Here is a 22,076-nt window from a genome sequence, read left to right as displayed (position 1 = left end):
GAGTTTAAATTCTATAAACAGGAGACATTTATAGCTTTAAATAATTATACATCACACGCAAAAAAAATACTTTTTGTCAAGGTTGAAGATGAACGCAGATGACGCTTTTCCTAAGCGTGATTTATGCTTTTCACATCCGTGAGGGTTGCGAGTGTTTGCATGGCCAAAGTGACATCATACAGACATCAGCGATTGTTTTCAATGTTGATTAATTTATAAATAATTTTATTGATTAAGCATTTAAACATTTATTCTACACAATGTCAAATCTAAAAGAAAGCTGCAATAAAATGTACGGTGGCTAAGAGAGCTAAACCAATGTGATCTCAGAAATACGTGAAATGATGTCAAACTCTTAACAGCACATTACAGAAAATATTTAGGTTTAGGCAACAAAACGTCTTTGTTAGGTTTAGGAAAAAAAGATGATGATTTAGGACAGAAACAGAGAAAAAACAAGATCGCAACAGCCAAAGACCAAGATGGCAACGGCCAAAAACCAAGATGGCGGCGGGAAAAAAACTTAGATTGGCGAAGTCCAAAAACCAAGATAGCGATGTCCAAAAACCAAGATGGTGACAGCCAAAAAAACAAGATTGGGGCGGCCAAAAACCTATATTTGGCAAAGATCAAACACCAAGGTGGCAACGGCCGAAAACCAAGATGGCGAAGTCCAAAAGCCAAAAACCAAGATAGTGACGGCCAAAATGCCGAACTCAAGGCTTCAAAACGGCAGTCCACAGATCAACGGATGACGTCACGGTGACTACGTCCATTTCTTATCTACAGTATATGAGAACGTCCCGTGTTTGATCCATCCGTCCACCCCGTCCTCCTCCGTACGTGGATTTTGATTAATACATATTTCTGCTGAACCGGAGAATTTTTGTCCACCATGACAAAAAATCCGAATCGACTTTCCATTGGCATTGTTTTCGTGGTGGTGGCATGTAATTTTAACATATTTCGTGCCACCACCACCACCACGTTAATACGCTGTTAAGAAGTTGTGGTCATTTCACCTATTTCTGTGAGCTCAGACTGGCTCAAGTTAACAAAGTTCTACTATAGCATAGAAGAACATTATGGACGATCTGCCTCTGTGTTTCATGATTTACTTAATCTAAAGCCGTGGCTTGTTTCCACAACTTGACCATAATCATCAGTGCAAAGTCTCGTATGTAGAAAAGTGATGATTACGTGAGAGGCACAAACTGGGATGATTCATGTTTTCTGAGTGTAAATGAAAGCTGCTTCTCCGGAGCGTCTTTTTCTGATTGTCTGAAGGAAGAGGTGCAGCTTTTATTCTTTATGATTAATAACTCACTAACTATGGAAGTGCATTTCAATCACTAAAGAAAAAATATCTAAAATATTTTGATTTGTAATTACGACTCACTTGCAGACCAAAGTAATTAAGACATTTATTTATTTTTTTGTGCTTCTCTAATATCTCCTTAATAAACGACCCTTATTTGGTGTAATGGGCAATGAATTAATTTAATTTGTGTATGTCTGTAAGTGATTTAAGTAAAAGTTTGGATTTGAACTGATCTTTTTAATTGTGTGCTTTTTATTTTATTTTGTAACAGTTGCCGTTTCCTGTCTGGCGTCGGCGCCCCCCCCGTCCTCAGAGTTCACTGACCCTCTCACTGAGGGTCTCCAGCTCTTCGTCACGCTCCTGGTAGCGCTCCATCATCTGACCGCTGTCGCCAGTGCGGGGACCGTTGACGAGGTGCGTGGGGTAGTCGAGGCCGCTGAGCTGGGCGTGGTGATGCCAGCGCAGGTCGTCGCTCTCGTGGGTGATGTAGCGCTCGTTCATCCGGGACTCCAGGTTCCTCAGGTCCAGCCACATCTGGTAGTCCTGGTTGGGAAAAAAATAAAACACAACCTCAGACATACTGGTCCCAGAAATGTTGTCACATTTAAATAGTTTCGTTCAGTCAAAGTTTTTACTTTTTATTATCTTCGCCAAGGAAGTTATGTTTTCAGTTCGTTTGTTGTTTTTGTCAGCAGGATTACTGAAAAACTACTGGTCCAAATTTCATGAAACTTGGTGGAAGGGTGTAACATAGGCCAAGGAAGAACTCATTTGATTTCGGGGCAGATTGGAGTTGGCGGAGGTCTGCGCTCTCCAAGTTCCCGTCTATTTACCGCCACCAAGGAAGTTATGTTTTCGGTTCGGGTTGGTTTGTTGGCTTTGTCAGCAGGATTACGGAAAAACTACTAGTCCGATTTTCATGAAACTTGGTGGAATGGTGTAGCATGGGCCAAGGAAGAACTCATTCGATTTCGGGGCGGATTTGCGTTGGCGGGGGTCTGCGCTCTCCGAATTCCCTTCTAGTTACCGATCCAAGGAGGCTATGTTTTCGGTTCGGTTTGTCTGTTGGTTTTGTCAGCAGGATTATGGAAAAACTTCCGGCCTGATTTTCATGAAGCTTGGTGTCAATGGTGTAGTATGAGCCAAGGAAGAGCTCATTCAATTTTTTGAAAAACACATTTTTGACATCTCCTCCTAAACCAAAGGTCTGATTTCTACCACATTTTCTGTGTATCATTATGGGACCAAGCTTATCAAAAGCACAGGTCTGGTCTGGCTTCTACTCTGATTTGGTCGAGACTGTCTTGGTTTAGTAAAGCAGGTTTGGACACAAATGCCGAATGAATTGAAGAGGTGGCAGCAGGGACAGTTTGATGATTTATTAACAAAACAGACTGACGGATCAGAGTCCAAAAATCAGGCTGGTAACGAAAAAAATCCAAAACAACAGAAGGCTGATTAACCAGAAACACTCGGAGAGAGGCAGGTACACTCTGGATACCAGGAAGTTAGCTGGTATAAATAGTGACTGACTAACTGGGAAAGTGAGAACAGGTGAGCAGCGGAACTAATGAGGGGACAGGTGAAACTGATCAGGGCGGGGCAGACAATCAAAAAGGCGGGAAACAAACAAAGCCAGGAAGTAAAACCAGACAAGACACAAGAGGAAATGACTTTCAAACTAAAACAGGAAACAAACTCCAACAAAATCCTCCACACATCCAAGAAAACATTTAAAGGTCCCATATCGTGCTCATTTTCAGGTTCATACTTGTGTTTTTGTGTTTTTAATAGAACATGTTCATATGCTTTAATGTTAAAAAAAAACACATCCTCGTACTGTCTGCCTGAATAATCCTGTATTTACCCCTCTCTGTCTGAAACGCTCCGTTTTAGTGCATTTCAATGGAATTGCAACGGAATTGCGTTGCTAGGCAACAGCTTGGGTCCATGTTTACTTCCTGTCAGTTATTCACATCCACTGCAACAGGAAATAAACTGGGACACATTTAGAATGTTTATGTTTAAAATTGTGTAATGGTCTAAATATATTGTATATTTGTGACATCACAAATGGACAGAAATCCTGACGGCTTGTTTCAGACGCACAATTTCTGAATACGGAGTGTGTTTTTCTCTGTATATTGAGCGTTTCGATAGTTTACCAGTATTTATATAGCACTTAAACCTTTTTTATAATATAAAAGTTTTCACTTTTTTACAATATGGGACCTTTAACTCTTAAATCCAGTCTTTTTTGCAGTAAGTCTGGTTATCCTTACTGAGCTCTTTACTCCAGAACATGTACTTTATTCTGGTATTTATTGTTAAAAAGTCTTTAGTCCACTGTTACGTCCCTCACCTCCCCTCTAACATTTTGCATAAACTTTAATTTGATATTTACATGAAGTTGTTACCGAAGTATTAAAGTTAGCTTCAACTTTGGTTGTCAGGTGTTCAGGTGACTGGTTGAAGGAGGGTCTCTCTACGTTGTTTTCTCTCTTTTACGCTAATTTAACATTTAAATAAATTCAGAAATGATTGAGTATAAATGATTGATTTTATTAAAGTGGTCTTACCTGTAACCAGGGGTGACTGAGGGTCTTGTCCACGCTGTACCTCTTCCTCATCTTAACCTGCAGCAGGTTGTTAATCAGGTCAATCGCTGCGAGGAAGGAAAGAAAGGAGGGAAAAAAGGAAGACGGAAGAAGTGATGAGTGAGAAAATGTTCCAACAGACGTAGGGATGATGATGATGATGGTGAGGAGGAGGACGAGGAGGAGGAGGAGGAGGAGGAGGAGGATGTAGGGTCGGGGCCCCCCCTGTGGTGAGGGGCCAGTCGGGGCTAATGAGCAAAGCTAACATGATGTTAACATTTCTTCAGGGGTCAGCGGTCTGAACAGCTCCAGGACTCCGGGGCCCCCTCAGGTCTACGGGGGCCCTCCATCGCTCGGCATTATGCACATGAATGGACCGGCACATGAATACCCCCCCGCACCCCCACGAATCTGTCCCGTCTCGCTCTCTTTCCAAGAATTGCCGGGACTCTCGCTGCTTCTCAAGGGTTTCTTTCTGTCAGATATTTTAACCCCTCCCTCATTCCTCTTCCCCAGCGGAGTCACATGACCCACCTTTAATCTGGTTTTTCTTTCTTTAGCGGCGGGGCCGAAGGATGGCGACGTCAGTCCGTCCAACACGACGACAGATTTCACCGTGATTATAAACATTTTCTTACAGTGAGTTTTTGGACACTTTTTTTTTCAGGAAATCTTCAGTTTTTGTTTTTAGCAGAACATGATTAGAGTCAGCTGTTGTATTGAAGTTCTTTCCTTCAATAATAACACTAACTGCACATTTTTTATCTGTTCTAAATTAACCTTAAAGGGAGAGTATTTAATGCTCTTATCAACATGGGAGTGGACAAATATGCTACTTTATGCAAATATATGTATATATTTATTATTGTAAATCAATTAACAACAGAAAACAATGACAGACATTATCATAAAGTGGGCATGTCTGTAAAGGGGAGACTCGTGGGTACCCATAGAACCCATTTACATTCACATATCTGGAGGTCAGAGGTCAAGGGACCCCTTTGAAAATGGACATGACAGTTTCTTCATTGCCAAAGTTTAGTGCAAGTTTGGAGCGTTATTTAACCTCCTAGTATGACATGGTTGGTACCGATGGATTCATCAGGTTTTATAGTTTCATATGACACCAGTATCTTCAGTCAAGCTTTAATATTTTCCTTGGTGTTTAACAATAAACATAGTAAGAGAAAATTAAAAAAATAAAGTAAAAATAAAAAAACAAGTACTGCAAAAGTCAAGAATCATAAATATAAAAATAGAAAAGTTGTCAATAAAAATACAAAAAATATTATAAAAAAAATTTAGGAATAGAATAAATAGAATAAAATAAAGAAATAGAATAAATAAATGAAGCAAGTACTGCAAAGGTCAAGAAACATAAATATAAAAAAAAACAGAAGTTGAAAAATTTAAATACAAAAAAGTATAATAAAACAAAATACAATATATTTGTTGTTAAAATGAAAAATCTATTCCGTTAATAGAGTTAATAAATAAATAAATAAATAAAGCAAGTACTGCAAAGATCAAGAAACATAAATATAAAAATTAAAAGTTGAAAAATTAAAATACAAAAAAATATTGTCAATACAATTTGTCAATAAGAATATGAAAAAATATATTAGTTGTTAAAATGAAAGATTTATTAAGTTAATAAAGTAAAGAAATAGAATAAATAAATAAATAGATAGATCAATAAATAGATCAATAATTAAATAGATAAATAAATAAATAGATAAATAAATAAATAAATAAATAAATCGCCCGCTACAACCTAAAAATCACAAAATGCGTTAAAGTAATTATTAGTAGTAGTTCCATATGATACCAGTATCTTCACTCCAGCTTTAAAACTGACCCTACTACAGCCTCTGAAAGACAGCAAAGTTTGTGATGGAAGCTGCATAATATTCAGTCTTTGTTCGTGACATCTGCACAGCGCAGTTATCATAAAGTCTTTAATTGAGTGTCTCCTTTATAAAACCTGAGTCGTGCTTGTGGGCAGAGGATGAAATGATAACAGAATCCATTTAAAGTGTCATCTCTTAAAGCGATCTGTGAAAATGCAGATTTGTTGAAGAGTTTGTTCTCTGACATTTAATCCTCCAGAAAACACAGCGTTTATTTTGAGGCGCATTTTGTGTCGGGATGAGGAGGCGGAGGGGAGGTTAAGAGCACTTCGGGGATCCGGGCCGAGTGAGTCAGGCTGATTTAAATCTGTCTCGTCGTCAACAGTCGACGAGTCCAGCCAACACGAGCGGCGGACGCTTTTAGAGACAATGACGACGGCGACGACATGAGTCACGCAGCGAGTCAGCAGAGGAACTGACTTCAAGGATGTCGGAGATATCAGACCGCAACAGGAAGAAATAATAACCTCCGCTCATGTTTCAGGACAGAAAATAACCAGCGAGTCACACAGAAAGGTGAAACCATTCATCTCTGATCGTGGCTTTATGGAGGACGTTCACCCTATTTATATTTGTTTGGTAGAGGACGGATGATTCATGGTTTCATTACAAAACGATCCTCTGCAGCTTTTTACAGAAACATCAGTCTGGTTGAATCATCAGTTAAAACAATGAGTGGATTCAGGATATGGCGTTCAAGAGAAACCTGGACTTTCATATCCTTGTTTACATGATCATAACAGTATCCAGGTTACTGATCCACGCCGGAGAAGAGGAGGAGCTTGTCTCCATAGATACCAATTTCCACCATTTCCTCCATCAACCATGGAAGAAATGACCACTGTTGCTGCTTTGTACATTTTGTGGAAGTCCCAGATATGTCAGAAAACCAAACGCCGTCGTGTCTGGGTTCATAACGTCACCCGGCGGCGAGCTGTATTCACATACAATACCATCACACTGACTGTATCTAGCAAGCCACACGTCTCTACTGAGGTATGAACCCAAAATAAACAGATTGTGCTGTGATTTAATATCAATAAAGAGATCAAAATGATGCCGAAATAACTACATAATGATGCTGATTAGTAAAAAGTCTGAATTCATGCTTTGTCAGGTCTGTTACCATGACGACAAGCATGATCAGTGCCAGGCTATACAGCTGCTCCATCAACACTCAACATAAAGTCATCTAGGCATAAATACGGCGGCGACGTTGTTGTTTCTACCAGAGAATTTCTCGCTCGAGTTGAAATATTTAAACTTCGGCGAATGACGCTAACATGCAAAGTTTGCAAAGTCGCGTCCCTTGCATCATTCATGTTGCCCGGCGCAAATTCTTATCTATTCGCCACTTTGCGTTGACTTTGTATTTAATCGTACTACGCAAAAAGTTTGCTTTGCTCTTGGTGTGAACGCACCACAACATTTGACTAACTCATTTGGGTTTCTGGCTGGATTCTCCATCTTATCAGCGCGAACAATCAGAAACCTGAACAAGGTGTTTACAAACCCCAGTATCCAGATTATCTAGTTTATTTTGGATTGAATTAAAGATCCGGTCATCAGCTGTGTTTGTGGTCGACGGCGTTACTCACCTTCCTGGGAAACTTTCTTCCAGGGATGTGGAGGGTACATGAAGGCAGCGTTCTGGATCTGATCGTTGATATCTTCGTCTTCATTGAAAGGGAACGTCCCACTGAGACTGCAGATACAGAAATTATATTACAGATGTCACCTGTAATTCATCTTATCATCATGGAGCAGTGATATATGGTGAATTAAATATATTATAGTTTACTTATAGGACCACAAGAAAGTTAAAACTAAAGAAATAAGAAGATGAGGCCAATAAAGTAGTAAGCTAGAAATAAAAATAAGATGTTGCAGCGAAACAACGACAGTAAAACAGACTAAAATGGGGATCCTTCAGGTGAGTCTCCTACCTGACATAGATGATGACTCCGACCGACCACATGTCCAGAGAGCGGTTGTAGCCTTTGTTCCTCAGGACCTCTGGAGCGAGATACGCCGGCGTGCCGACCACCGAACGCCTGAACGACTTCTCGCCGATGATGCGAGCGAAGCCGAAGTCACACAGCTTCACCTGAAACAGGAAGACGGAGGTCTGTTACACAGCAACGTTTCACGACATGACAACTTGTCTTGTTGACCCCCTTCTCTGTTAGTAACCATGATGAGGTGTTTATTGGGCGGAGGCAGAATAATTCAAATTAAAGAGGGCGTATAAATCTTTAGTAAAGTCTTTATGCTAAGCTAGGCTAGACTAAACACTATCTCTGGACTAGACACACATAAAAGCGATATCCATCCTTTCTTCTGACTCTGGGAAAGACAGAGTAAATGATTTCAGACTGTTCCTTCGTATGTTTTCATTAGCTGACACTCACTTAGCTAGCTAGCTAGCTCCCAAGCTAACGTTAGTACTTCTTTATTTGTTTGTTTCCTGATATCTGAGAGTAGCAGGCTCTGCAGATGAGACACTAAGTAAAGTGTGTGAGCCCAGCAGCCGGCCTGATGCATCATTAGCGCTAACAGCTAACAGCATGTCTGACACTAACAGCTATTTCTGGAGAGGAGACTGCAAACTGCAGAAAGCTGCTAATAGTTGCACTGAAAGCTAATGGACTGTCTGTGTCTGGATCTGTACCGTCTCTTCCCTCCATGTGAGGGTTGTTTGGTCTTTCTGTTTGTGTCAGCAGCATTCAATGTCTTGTATCTTGCAACTTCATATCTGAGGCTTCATCAGTTTTTATGCCTCATTGCCGACGACAGTCCGTCCATACGTAACATGCATCACAGTCTCACGGCAGTTTGTGAAATGGTTATGAAATTTAATCTGTTTAATTCGTGTATATAGATGCAAATTTCCTTTTTTTTTCGTTACACTCAGCACGACTTTCAACAACGTATTTTTTGTGCATTTTCCTAGAAATGTCCAGCAACACGTGACGCACCTGTCAATTTCCGCTCCAGTATTTTGAAAATAAAACTACTTAGTTAAGTTTAGGAAAAGATTGCGGTTTGGGTTAAAATAACTCTGGAAGTAGTGTCACTTAAATACGGAAGTTACGTGACAAATAAATCCACATTGATTTCTTGCCTCACACGGGGCACCAACATTGGTCTCCTGGTGAAAGTCTGTTTTTTTCCATCTGAAATATGTCGTCAATTAAAATTACAAATTTACATTTACATTACTTATTTATACTTATGTTTATATTTATTTTAACTGCACTATTTCATGCCTGAGATTATCATTTTGCTTTTACTTTTACTTGTGTAATTTCCCCTGTTATATATACACATGTTATGAGCATTGTTGAAGGAACCTGAGACCAAAGATTTTCTTTGCCAATGACGGCTTTGCTGGAACTGAAAAATGACAATTACAGAACCTTGAAACCTCAGAATAATGTAAATAAATACAAGAAACCTGCATAAAAACAACTCAAAAGAGGCAGCTGATACAACCCAACTACACTCACTCAGTACCTGAGGAAATGCGTCTGCACAAGCCAGCAGCACGTTTTCAGGTTTCAGATCACAGTGGACGATGTTCTTGAAGTGAAGGTGACGTAAAGCCACCAGGATCTGACGGTGACAGAAAATAATAATTCACTTTATGAACTCTACAAGAGACACTTTGTGAAACTCTTAGTGTCTGTGTGATTTGTTTACCTGTGTGACCATGAACTTGGTGATCCTCTCCGGCAGTCGTCCTTTCTCACTGGACAAGATCATCTCCAGCATGTCTCCGTGGAGCTTCTCCATCACCACAAACACTCTCTCTGGCGTTTCAAACATGCAGTCCAGGTTGACTACGCCTGGGTGGTGCAAACTCTGGAGGGAGGAAGAGGAGGAATTATCTTCATCTAAATCTCTGCTTCTGTTGGGTATTTTCTAAACGTAAGTCTTTCTCTCTGTGATTGTTCCAACTGTCTGAGCCATGAATGCCATGTGTTGAAGGAATTAAAAACCAGTTTTGATTAGATATAACGTAATACAACATGAAATAGTGATCGTTGTTAAACATTATTTATTATTATTATATATTGAGAGAAAATGACTCTCTTTATATATATATATATATGTATATGTTGTCATGTATGTTGTTTTTGTTATGTGAAAAATTTGTCAAAAAAAAAAAAATCAGGTCTAAATAAAGCAACTTCTTGAATAATAAATCAAACAATACTACATATTATTATTAAAACAATAACTAAATACTAACAAGTATATAACTCCTACATATATATATATTACATAAATATTTATAAATAAATATGATATATTTATTACACACACATTTATATATATATATTTTTTTTTTCCATTTTTGTTATGAATAAAAGTTCTTTTCCACCAAAGAAAAGAAAGCAATAAACATATTTAAAATAAAGAATTAAATCAAGTCCAAATAAAGCAAACGTCTAGAATAATAAATCAAACAATACTACTTATTATTAGTAAAACATCAACTAAATACTAACAACAAATAAATAACTGCTATATATATATATATATATATTTATTTATGACATACATATTTATATTTAAATATTACATATTTATTACACATATATATTTTATATATTTTTTTTATTTTTATTTTTTTTTAATTTTTGTTATGAATAAAAGTCAGATTTTTTTTCCTTTTCCACCAAAAAATAAGTATGAATAAAGCAAACATCTAGAATAAAAAATCAAACAATACTACTTATTATTAGTAAATATATATAATTATATATATATATATATATATATATATAAATATATATATTTTGTTTTTCCACCATGTTATGTGAAAACTTTCAATAAACATATTTGTAAAAAAAAATCAAGTCCAAATAAAGCAAAAATCGTGAATAATAAATCAAACAATACTACTTAATATTATTAAACTAACACATGTCTGTTAAAAGAATTGATAATAAAGTGAATCAATAAATCCAATCAGATTATAATATTGATTAAATTTCCAGCAGTAGATCAGAACAGTGTTTTCTGAGCAGGTGTGTGTTGTTGCAGCTTCTGCAGGTTGAGCAGCGCTGGAATATTACAGGATGTCACACCCCTACGGTGTTGCCACGGTAATGAAGTCGTTCACGACAGGAAGTCTCACTCACTGCCAACAGGCATGTGTATGTGTGTGTGTGTGTGTGTGTGTGTGTGTGTGTGTGTACCTGCAGGATGGCCACCTCGTTACGTAGCTGACTCTCCTGTTTGGTTGGGAAGCGAAGTTTATCGATGATCTTGATGGCGACGTCCCGGCCGGACTTTCTGTGTTTACCTGCATGAAAACAGAAAACAACATCAATATCATCTATTATATATCTATATCTATATCTATATCTAGATATAGATATAGATAGTGGGTTCATATATAAATATATGCGTCTCTGGAAGCAGACATTGATTTTATATCTATTAGAAATTCTGACTTGTATCCTGAAAGAAAACAAATCGAAGAGTTTGAGAATGAAGTCAAAATATTTAGAGATGCAAAGTCAGAATAAACAGCTTCCAAATATTACAACTTTATTCTCCAAATATTTGGAAAAAATGTCATAAAAAACGAGATTATTCTCCCAAGATTCTTACTCTCAAAATATCTTGTACGTCTTTAATTTATTTTCTAATCATTATGACTTTTTCTCAAAATACTTCCACTTGTAGGGCTGAGACGAGACGATCCGCCTATCTCCTGATTAGATACTGGAAATATTGTGATTTGTAAGTATTGCGATTTATTGTGATTGTTGTTAACTTTTTTAACTCTAGACCATGAAGGGAAAAAGTTGAATTATACACTTCCATGGACTTTAACTTTGTAAAATCTCTAAATGAATCCAGTAAAATGTTTGATTTCCAGCATGTATGTAGTCAGAGATGTCCTGAAGTCAAATATATCAGGATCATTGTCAGGAATTATTTATTATCCAGCAACCCAAAAATCAAAGAATAAAGACATTTCCCTCACAGATTAGTGGTGTTTTCTTTTTAATTTATAATGTTTTATACTTCTGGTGAATATAATCCATCAATCTTATTTCCATAGATGTATTTCGTATATATAATTCCCTTATTTTGAAAACCGGACGTAATCCCACGTGTCTACTTCCTCTAACTTCTCCAAGGTGGTCTCTAGCTCTCCCGTCAGCTCCGTTCTCTTTATCCATCCATGGTCAGCTCCATCGGGGCCGTTTCAATGCAGAGAACAGAGATGTCAGTATCTGGGTGCTCTACAGTCGTAGCGTCGGCCCATTTGACCACGGAGATGAGAGCGACGGCCGGCTCCACCGCCACGTTACCGCCATAACATAACGTTTCCTGATAACTTTTTCACACTTTTTTTTGGATATTTTGCAGACATTTTTCTGCCTTTTTTGCACATGTTTTAGCATTTTTTCAGCATTTGTTTTCCGGAATTATTTCAGAAATCTTTCAGACTTTTATTCAGAAATATTTCTGCCTTTATTGGACATATTTTGGCCTTTTTTCTGGGGGTTTTTCTGACTTTTTTAAGCTCTTGTTCAGACTTATTTTCGGACATATTTCGGCCTTTTTTGGAAATGTTTTGGGCCATATTTCGGACATACTCTGGCATTTTTTCTGCCTTTTTTCAGACATATTTCAAACATTTTTTTGTACATATTTTGGCCTTTTTCTGACTTTTTTCAGCCTTTGTTTGGACTTATTTTCAAACATATTTTGGCCTCTTTTTTTTTTTAAGTTAGCATGCAGCTTTAGCTCTGCTCTGTCTAGCTCTGCTTTTCCTGTCAATGTGTGAAACCCAAAGTGTTTCCATCCTTTACTGGATGTGTAGTGTTTACCACGCTGGATTTAACATGGGAGGGTGCAGGTCGTATCCACGACGACCCTCCAACGTTTCATACTTTCTGAGGTTTGTTTTGGTTGACGGATACGTAACGGATATGACGTCACGTTACTCAGACTACCACAATAAAAGCGGTAACTTCCTTCTACCTCCACATAGACTCAGATGAAGCAAATATATCGATTCACAATCTCACTCAGGTTCCCCCCAAGTGGCCAAAAGCAATCAGTTACTGCAGGTTTAAATGTTTTACCTCCGTAGACGATGCCAAACTGTCCTGAGCCGAGAACTTCGTCTGGGAAGATCTGATACACAGAGTTGATATCCTGAAAAACACAAGAACTGTCCTGAGCATAAACTCATATCAGTCCTTTGATACGGTTCAAACAAAGAGTGAAATAAAGGAAAGAAATTAGTGGCGTTCAAACAAATTTGCGTTAACACGTTATTATTGCGTTGACTTTGACAGCCCTAGTTTTTAGTTAGATGTCTGAAATAAGGTCTGTAGTTAACACAAGCTGAATAGATTCTTGTTCTACAACATAAAGTACATCAGTAAATATCCCACTGGTGAATATTGAAGCCTTTACGTGTCTTAAAAAAGGCGGTTGCTAACAAGTGTACAGTATGTCATCCCTGCAGCACAAAATATACTTAAAGTACCAAAATGGATTTTATACAACTAACAAAAATCAATATCAGTTTAAGTGTACACTATATTTAAAATATTTTCACCGCTTTACCTCGCTGCCAGACAGCCCTTTCTGACGGGGAACTTGGAGTCGTTATATCGCTCTCTTCAAAGCCACCAGGCTCCATTCACAAAAACAGTAATTCACCCTCTCAGAACAGGGGAGTTGCTGGTCTACCGCTTATGATATTTATAATACTTTATTGTTCAACACAGGCCATTTCAGTAGAATATGATAATAGAAAAGAAATAATTTTGTTTTAGGTGGATGTTTTACTGGCGTCCGATAGTCGCTTTCAGTCCAAAATGGTGGAAGCGTAGCTTTGCAAATTGACTTCTTGGCAATATACGTTGTTTTGTCGATCAGTTAGTTTGTTTGTGTTATTGTGTGACTTTGATGAATCCAAACTAATCCTTTAAAACACCAAAGTCACACGATAACATAAACAAACTAACCGATGGATGCAGCGGTAGACCAGCAACTCCCCTGTTCTGAGAGGTTAAATTACTGTTTTTATGAATGGAGTCTGGTGGCTTTGAAGAGAGCGATATACCGGTTTCAGTTCCCCATCAGAATTATTCTAAATATAGCGTACACTTAAACTGATGTTGATTTTTTTTTAAGGTGGTTAAAATCCGTTTTTTTGCTGCTCCCATCAACAGCTGCTTTGAAGCCGTTATATCGCTCTCTTCAAAGCCACCAGACTCCATTCACAAAAACAGTAATTTAACATCTCAGAACGCTGCTTTGTCAATATGTCACCTGCCCGCCCGAAAACCTGCCACATTTCCTAGTAAGCTCACCCATACCCGGGGTTCTGGGTCGACCCGTGCATCACTATCAAGTACAGTACTTGAGTAAATGTACTTAGTTACTTTCCACCTCTGGAAACACACACACGCAGCTAAAACCACAAGCTGTTAAAGTTCTTAAAGAAAGCCGTGAAGTTGTTGATGGAAAGCTGCTGCAGCTGCAGCGGAGGAAGGCGAGGCCGTGTGACAGAAAGTGGGTTCAACAAAAAAGTGAATTGCATCAATTCATCACCTGGTGGAGGAGTTTTCAGAGAAGCTTTTTGTAGGGGAGAGCCCACTGAGTGTAAGTACGCGGCGTCAGTGATCTGCCACAGCTTTGACACCAAAACTGCTAAATATTTTCTCCTTGTCTGCAATCACGTCTCCCTTTTCTCCCCCGTTAGCTGACAGCCTAATATCACACCTCGAGCAAAGAGGACAGAAATACAATATTATAAACCTCCTCCCCCCTTCGCCGAAGCCGTGCTGCCTAATTACCATCCACCGTCGCCATGGAAACCGTTTGGCTGAGTGAGTAATCACAGTAATCTCCATTTGAGGTGCTCGAAAGACGTGCTCACCTTGGAGACGGCGAAAAAAGGTGCACGTCTGCAATGGAAATGGGACTCGATGTTCTCTGGCGATACATTTGCATGAAAAGAGTTTAGAGTTTACATTTTTCAGCCTGGCGTTAAAAAAATCTGTATGATGTTAATGTACAGCGAGCGTCTGATGCACGCCGACCTCTAAAGTCTATAAATGCAGATGAATGAGGAGGAAGCATGGAGAGGATCGGATGGAGGAGGTGTACCGAGGCATCTATCATCTTCTTAAACTCACGACAGGAAGTTAACGCCGTGAACTGAAACCTGAAGTGAACCAGCAACATGTTCTCCTCTCCACCAGAGCCTCACTCATATATCGACCGGTTTAAGCTCTTTGCAGATATATCGATTGATTCTGGTGGTGGAAAGTAACTAAGTACATTTACTCATCTACTGTCCTTAAAGGTTGTGTTCTGTTTTGTTTTTTCAAATGGAAACATCCACTCAGCCGTTAGCAGAAAGCAGTGACGTAGGTTGTGCTAAGTTTGGATTTTTTTATGTAGGGTTGTATGAATACTTCCGCGTTCTGTGAGGTAAAATTACTGTTTTTGTGAATGGAGTCTGGTGGCTTTTGAAGACAGCGATATAACGGCTTCTGAAAGGGTGTGGACGTGAGCAGCAGAAAAACATGTTTTAGACACCTAAAAAAATCATACATCGCTCTCTTCACAACAATAAAATATTCTAAATATAATAAGTGTTTTCAGTCCAAAATGGCAGCTGAGTTTCGTCTCTTTGCGATCGATGCAGCGGTAGACCAGCAACTCCCCTGTTCTGAGAGGTCAAATTACTGTTTTTGTGAATGGAGTCTGGTGGCTTTGAAGAGAGCAATAGATAACGGCTTCAGTTCCCGGATGGCGAGGTAAAGCGGTGAAAATATTCTACATATAGCGTACACTTAAACTGATATTGACTCTTTTAGGTGTCTAAAATACTTTTTGCTGCTTCTGAAACTATCCGTTTAAGTACAATTACTTTGAGTATTTTCCATTTTATGCTACGTTATACTTCTACTTCACTACATGTCAGAGAGAAATATTGTACTTTTATAAGCTGTAGTTAATTTTCAAATATAAATATTACACACAAAACATACGATCAGTTTATAAATATGATGCCAAGTACTACAAAAATAAATGAAATAGTTTATTTTGTTGCTCTGTACTTTTACGTAGGTGGAATTTTAATTGAGTGAGTATTTGTATACTGTGGTACTGATACTTTTACGTAAATGATTTGGATACTTCCTCCACTACTGCAGGTTTTAAGGTGGTACTTCCTTGTGTGATACGTATCACTGGCTAATTTTAGGAAGGTATGTGGTAAATATATATATATATATATATATATATAAATAGCTGTACAGCTGCGTATATATAGAGCGTTACAGCTGTATGTGTTTTCTCACCACGTTCTCCTGGATCTGGCAGTTGGAGACAGAAATACTGATGGAGATTTCCTCTGTGGATGAGACACAAACATGTTTAAACACTGAACTCCAAATAACACACATCTTATTCTCTAACAGAAGATAGTGAAGAATAATTCAACTTTATGTTGTGTATTCACTCTAGTGAATAATAGATGTTATTATTTCAGTGTATTTCCCCTCTCAGGTGAACACAGCGAGTCGGAGACGGCTCGGAGAGCAACAGCGAAGCGTTAGTCATGATCAGTTTGACGTCAGAGGAGCTCTGAAATATCTCTCATGGGTTTTGTGTGGGAGTCGACGGCCCTGAGGGGATCTGAGAGTCTGCAGGAGAATTCAGCACCGACGGGAACGTTCATACCTGAGCTGGAGAATGTGTCCGTTCACAGGCCGCATAATAATAATAATAATAATAATAATAATAATAATAATAATTTACATTAACCTAATTCAAATAGATTCTTTGAACATAAAGTGAAGCATCTACTGAGTTCATATTAAAGTTAGCGTGTAGATAAAACAGTGACTTTAACTTATTATTATTATTATTATTACATTATTATTATTATTATTATTATTATTATTATTATTATTACAATATTATTATTTTTATTATTATTATTATTTTTATTATTATTATTATTATTATTATTATGATTATTATTATTATTATTATTATTTTATTCTATTTATTTATTTTCAAGATTCATTTTTATTTTATTTATCTATTTGTTAGATTATTTTTTATTCTATTTATTTATTTGTTAGATTCATATTGATTTTATCTATTTGTTAGATTATTTTTTTTGTTATATCTATCTATTTGTTAAATTTATTTTATTTTATTTATCTATTTGTTAGATTTGTTCTGGAGCTAGACATCTAAGAGTTTCACGATACATCGTACTGTCATCACCTCGGGCTGAAATTGTAATTTTCTGATGAAAGTGTTCTGATGTTGGACCGAAACTAGTTCAGGGTTCAGCCTAAGATTTCTGACCAATCAAAAGGTCAAGACAGTTTGCTATCTACCGATGACCCGCATATAAAGACCAACCCTACTAATAATAGAAACACGTGTACAGGTTTGAACCCGTATGTGAGCGGTGGCGGTGGCGGTGGCGGTGGCGGTGGCGGTGGCGGTGACGGCGGTGGCGATGGCGGTGGCGATGGGGTCTTACTGTGTCCAGTGTGGTGAGAGTTGTGGGAAACTCCCGTAGAGACGGCCGGCATCAGAGCGTGCTGGATGGCCATCTCCCACATCCGAGCCACATCCTGCCCGACGCCGCTGACCTGAAACCAGCCGGTAGAAAAGTCCTCCGTGATTAACTTCCATCAGCGAGTTACGGACACAGACAGTGGTGTAAAAACTAAATACAGGAGTACGGTACTTTAGTATTACCATCTTATGCTACCAGACAGTTGTCAGTAGCTGAACGAGCTTTTGCAGCTAAATGAAATAATCATGATATTATTCACCAGGACGCTGCTGCCGCTCACAGACGGGTCTCTCTGCAGATGCTCGCCGATGTAGTAAACCAGCGTCGCCGTGGTGATCTCGAAGCACGCAGGATTGGCTCCGTCGGGAAGCAGAGCGAAGGTCTGAGTCGGTTCCAGAGACAAGATCTCTGACAGAGGGATCTCCTGCAGAGACAACAGACACAGCAGGAACGTTCAGCATTGTACTAAAACATATAAAGTATATATCTGTGTATTCCTTCAGAGTGTATGAAGGTTAAAGGTTAAAATATAAATATATATATATATACTGTATATATACACATCCTCTTACCTTGTAGTATTTACTTCCTGTGTCGTTCTGAAACAGCGTGATGCATTTACTGTCCAGCCGCCAGTAATGTCTCTTCCTCTGGAACGAAGCGAGGAAGAGGAGGAAACAGGAAACGAGAAGTTAGATGAGACCGTCTTTTCTTGAATTTACCCACAATGCACAGCAGCAGTTTTCACAGAAGCAGACAATGATAACGGTTATTTTTTAAGTCCTGTATTTTATTTAGTTTTAGTAAAAACACATTTCGTTTTCCATCAAGGTGGTCGATTTGAACTTATTTTGCTCCCTCATTGGTACGTTTTTCTCTTGAATTAATAAGACATGAATATACTAAATCTGGTATAAATAGACAGGTAGACAGGTAGACATGTAGACAGGTAGACAGGTAGACAGGTAGACGCGTAGACAGGTAGACAGGTAGACACGTAGACAGGTAGACAGGTAGACAGGTAGACAGGTAGACACGTAGACACGTAGACAGGAAGACAGGTAGACAGGTAGACAGGTAGACATGTAGACAGGTAGACAGGTAGACAGGTAGACAGGTAGACATGTAGACAGGTAGACAGGTAGACACGTAGACAGGAAGACAAGTAGACAGGTAGACATGTAGACAGGTAGACAGTTAGACAGGTAGACAGGTAGACATGTAGACAGGTAGACAGGTAGACAGGTAGACACGTAGACAGGAAGACAAGTAGACAGGTAGACATGTAGACAGGTAGACAGTTAGACATGTAGACAGGTAGACAGGTAGACAGGTAGACAGCTAGACAGGTGCGGTACCAGAGTGTCCTTGCTGGTGTAGTGGACCATCCAGCCCTCCTTCATCACGTTGCTGGTCTTCCTCTTTGCGTGTTTGACGGACTGAACGACTCTCATCAGAGGGATGTTGTTACTGGTGGACGGGCTGCAGGAGGCGGGAAAAAGCTCAGTCTCACATCTGTGTGTGTGTGTGTGTGTGTGTGTGTGTGTGTGTGTGTGTGTGTACCTGATGGCCCGGTTGGACTCGTCCAGGTCGGGGTCGTGAAGGTCGCAGAGGTCGCTGGGCCCCGCCTCCAGCATCAGAGCGCCCTCCGACGTCAGCGGGTCGTCCATGTCGTCCAACAGGCCGCCGCCTCTGTCCAAGTCGTGGTCGTCGAGGCAACCCTCCACCATGACGACGTCTGACTCCGCCCCCGGGCTCAGTAGGTCTACGGAACAAACACACACGCCGTTAGTTTCTATCGTTGTGAGGACCAAACGTTGTAGACCGTCACTGTGACGACTCAGAATACTCGTTTATCGTAGGTTTACGTTGAGGTTGTGTTTTATAAGAACAATCAGGTGTGTTTGTGTTGAAACTTGCCTCCATTTCTGGAGACTTCTCCCAGGCAGTTGTTTGGCACTTTAGGAGCACATCGTTTATGACAGTTGAATTTACAATCTGAGGGAGAAACAAGGAGAGAGCAGCCATCAGATCCCAGCAGGTTACAGAACAACATTTAATACTGATGTTGGTCAAAACGTCTGTTTATTCACCAAGTAAACAGGAGATAGTGTTGGTTTTTATACCAACAGGAAGGATGAACTTTTAACGATGAGATTATCTAATTCTCCAAAATCCGGCCAGTTTCATTCAGGAAATATTGATTGTTTTTATTCTTATTTATATACTTTTAAATAACAAAATAATACAACCTTGGCTACAGTGAGTGCAAAGACATTAATAGAAGGTAAAGACAATACAATATTAATAAATGTATAGATATGCATTGGAAATTATTAACAAAAAAAATTCAATTACATTAATTGAAATCAGGTAATGCGTTATAATACAATAAAGTTGCATAAATTCTTGGATTTTATTTAAGGTGTCTGTGCAGGATTATGAAGGACAGAACATGACAAAATTTTAAATAACTAAATAAATTACTCAATAAATAAATATGTCTATAAATGTAGTAACAATAATATTAAAAATAAATGTAGTCATTAATTAATTGATAAAATATTAAATGAATTGATTTCTTTTTTTAATTTGCTTCTTTATTTTTTTGAACTTTGTATTACTTCCCTTATTTATTTAGTCTTCTGTTTAATTTTCCCTTTTATTTTTTTATTAATTTTTACATTTATTAATTTTTGCGTGTCTTTCTTATTTATATATTCATGCATTTATTTTTTATTATTTGTTTATTTTTGCATTTATTTTTCATTTCAGCCCACCTTTATACTGCAGACCCTGTCTGAAGAGACTTTATAGTTGTAATAATGTATAAAAGTATTTAAAGAGGCCCACCTTTACACTGCAGGCCCTGTCTGAAGAGGCCCTTCAGCAGTTTCTTGCAGTGCTGGCAGACGGTGGGTCGGGTGTACGAGTGGATCAGGAAGGTGTGAGGAACTTTGACCTTGGACAGTAAGATCTTGTCCAGTTCGATGGGACGGCCGCCGTACGACTGGGAGCTGAAGCGGCGCTCTCGACCGGGGAAGTAGTCCAACTGGTTCTTCTGCTGCGAGGACGGACAGAGATCAGGACACCAGTCCACCGCCAGTGTTATTCAACCAAAACAGTAGATTTACTGAAGTAGGTGAAGGACTTACCTCCATGCTGGGACTGACGGGAGACTGGACAATGAAACGGAACAAACAAAAGAAAGAAAGTGAGGATGTTGAGTCATGTTGAGGATGTTGAGACATGTTGAGGATGTATATATCTATCTACTGACCAGTAAAGCATCGTCGGTGTAAAGGGGTGGCGAGGGCTCAGCAGAGAGCGGGCGACCCAGGTTCACCAGCCCACCCAGGTTCGCCAGCCCGCCCGTCAGCGAGACGGCGGACGAGCGCCGCCGCCTCACGCCGCTGCAGTTGTTGGGGATCTTAAAGGCACAACGCTTGTGATAGTTCAGACCACAGCCTTCACATTTGAGTCCCTGTCGTACGAGTCCCCACAGCATCTCCCCACAGTGGTCGCAGAAGGCCGGAGCTCGGTACGAGTGAACAAACAGGCAGTGAGGACGGATCTGGAAGTCCTCCACGGTGGCCGAAGCTGCACAAAACCAAACAACAAAACAACACACATCAGGATACGAAGTGAGTTCACCGACCAGAGAACTAGTTATTCCTGTCAGGAAGGTCTCCAGGAGATGAACCAAAATATAACTTATTTAATCAACTGAAATATTTAAAACCGATTAAAAGTCTAAGAATGTTGAATATTCTGAGCTTTTGAAATGCATTTGTTCTATGAAGTTGAGGCACTGAAAGGAGTTGAAGTGGCAGTTAAAAGTGTTGAATTAACTTGTAGTTTCAGTTGGGATGTATAAGCACCGAAAGGAGTTGAGGTACAAACTGAAGAAAAAGGCTCAAAAGCATGAAATGTAGTCACTGAAAGGAGTTGAAGTGGAAGTTAAAAGTGTTGAATTAACTTGGAGTTTCAGTTGGGCTGTATAAGCACCGAAAGGAGTTGTGGTATCAATTGAAGAAAAAGGCTCAAAAGGAAGTGAAGTCAGTTGAAATGTAAGCGTGAAGCGTAGGAACAGAAATGAGTTGAAATGTCAAAAATTCTTAGACGACAGGAAATGTCAGTCAATGTGTAACAAGTGAAAGGAGTTGAACTGGGAGTTAAAGTCGAAATACTTAGACGACAGGAAATGTCACTGAAAGGAGTTGAAACGTCAGTTAAAATGTACAAACTGAAAGATGCTGGTGTCTGATGCAAGCATCACCTGAGGTGTAAGTAGTGAAAGGAGTTGAAGTGTCATACACAGTGATACTATATATACAGTATATACACAATAACACAAACAAACTAACCGATCGATGCAGCGGTAGACAAATTACTGTTTTTGTGAATGGAGTCTGGTGGCTTTGAAGAGAGCGATATAACAGCTTGAGTTCCCCGTCAGAAAGGGCTGTCTGATGGCAAAGTAAAGCGGTGAAAATATTTTAAATATAACGTACACTAAAACTGACATAGATTTTTTTTGTATTTTTACTAAAATATTATCAGAAACACCAGAGAAAGAGAAGACAGTAAATGTTCTGTTTTGAAATTCATTCAATATTCTATAAAAAATGATGAGATATTTCCACCTC

The 22,076-nt window shown here is 38.9% G+C and overlaps 1 protein-coding gene across 2 annotated transcripts in view; it reads right to left on the bottom strand.

Annotated features, from left to right (window-relative positions):
- Nucleotides 1-505: 505 nt before the first annotated feature.
- prkd1 (protein kinase D1) overlaps nt 506-22,076 on the bottom strand; it is a 40,633-nt gene continuing 19,062 nt past the window's right edge. Inside the window, exons 3-20 of one of the 2 annotated variants that reach the window (XM_037747507.1) lie at nt 20,708-21,027; nt 20,583-20,606; nt 20,281-20,488; nt 19,348-19,425; nt 18,991-19,192; nt 18,786-18,909; nt 18,000-18,077; nt 17,687-17,851; nt 17,389-17,500; nt 16,187-16,239; nt 12,944-13,016; nt 11,036-11,142; nt 9,531-9,692; nt 9,345-9,443; nt 7,775-7,935; nt 7,427-7,533; nt 3,901-3,986; nt 506-1,864 (exon numbers count right to left, since the gene is read on the bottom strand). In XM_037747507.1, coding sequence (XP_037603435.1) covers nt 1,631-1,864; nt 3,901-3,986; nt 7,427-7,533; nt 7,775-7,935; nt 9,345-9,443; nt 9,531-9,692; nt 11,036-11,142; nt 12,944-13,016; nt 16,187-16,239; nt 17,389-17,500; nt 17,687-17,851; nt 18,000-18,077; nt 18,786-18,909; nt 18,991-19,192; nt 19,348-19,425; nt 20,281-20,488; nt 20,583-20,606; nt 20,708-21,027 — 2,393 coding nt within the window. In that variant the 3' untranslated portion in view covers nt 506-1,630. Of the gene's footprint in view, nt 1,865-3,900; nt 3,987-7,426; nt 7,534-7,774; nt 7,936-9,344; nt 9,444-9,530; nt 9,693-11,035; nt 11,143-12,943; nt 13,017-16,186; nt 16,240-17,388; nt 17,501-17,686; nt 17,852-17,999; nt 18,078-18,785; nt 18,910-18,990; nt 19,193-19,347; nt 19,426-20,280; nt 20,492-20,582; nt 20,607-20,707; nt 21,028-22,076 lie in introns of both variants that reach the window. The other variant, XM_037747506.1, reaches the window with a different exon arrangement.

The sequence above is a fragment of the Sebastes umbrosus genome, chromosome 16, assembly GCF_015220745.1.
Source record: "Sebastes umbrosus isolate fSebUmb1 chromosome 16, fSebUmb1.pri, whole genome shotgun sequence".
In the NCBI taxonomy this organism is placed as follows: Eukaryota; Metazoa; Chordata; class Actinopteri; order Perciformes; family Sebastidae; genus Sebastes; species Sebastes umbrosus.
The sequence above is the reverse complement of the archived record's forward strand: the minus strand, read 5'-3'. Positions and strand labels throughout refer to the sequence as shown.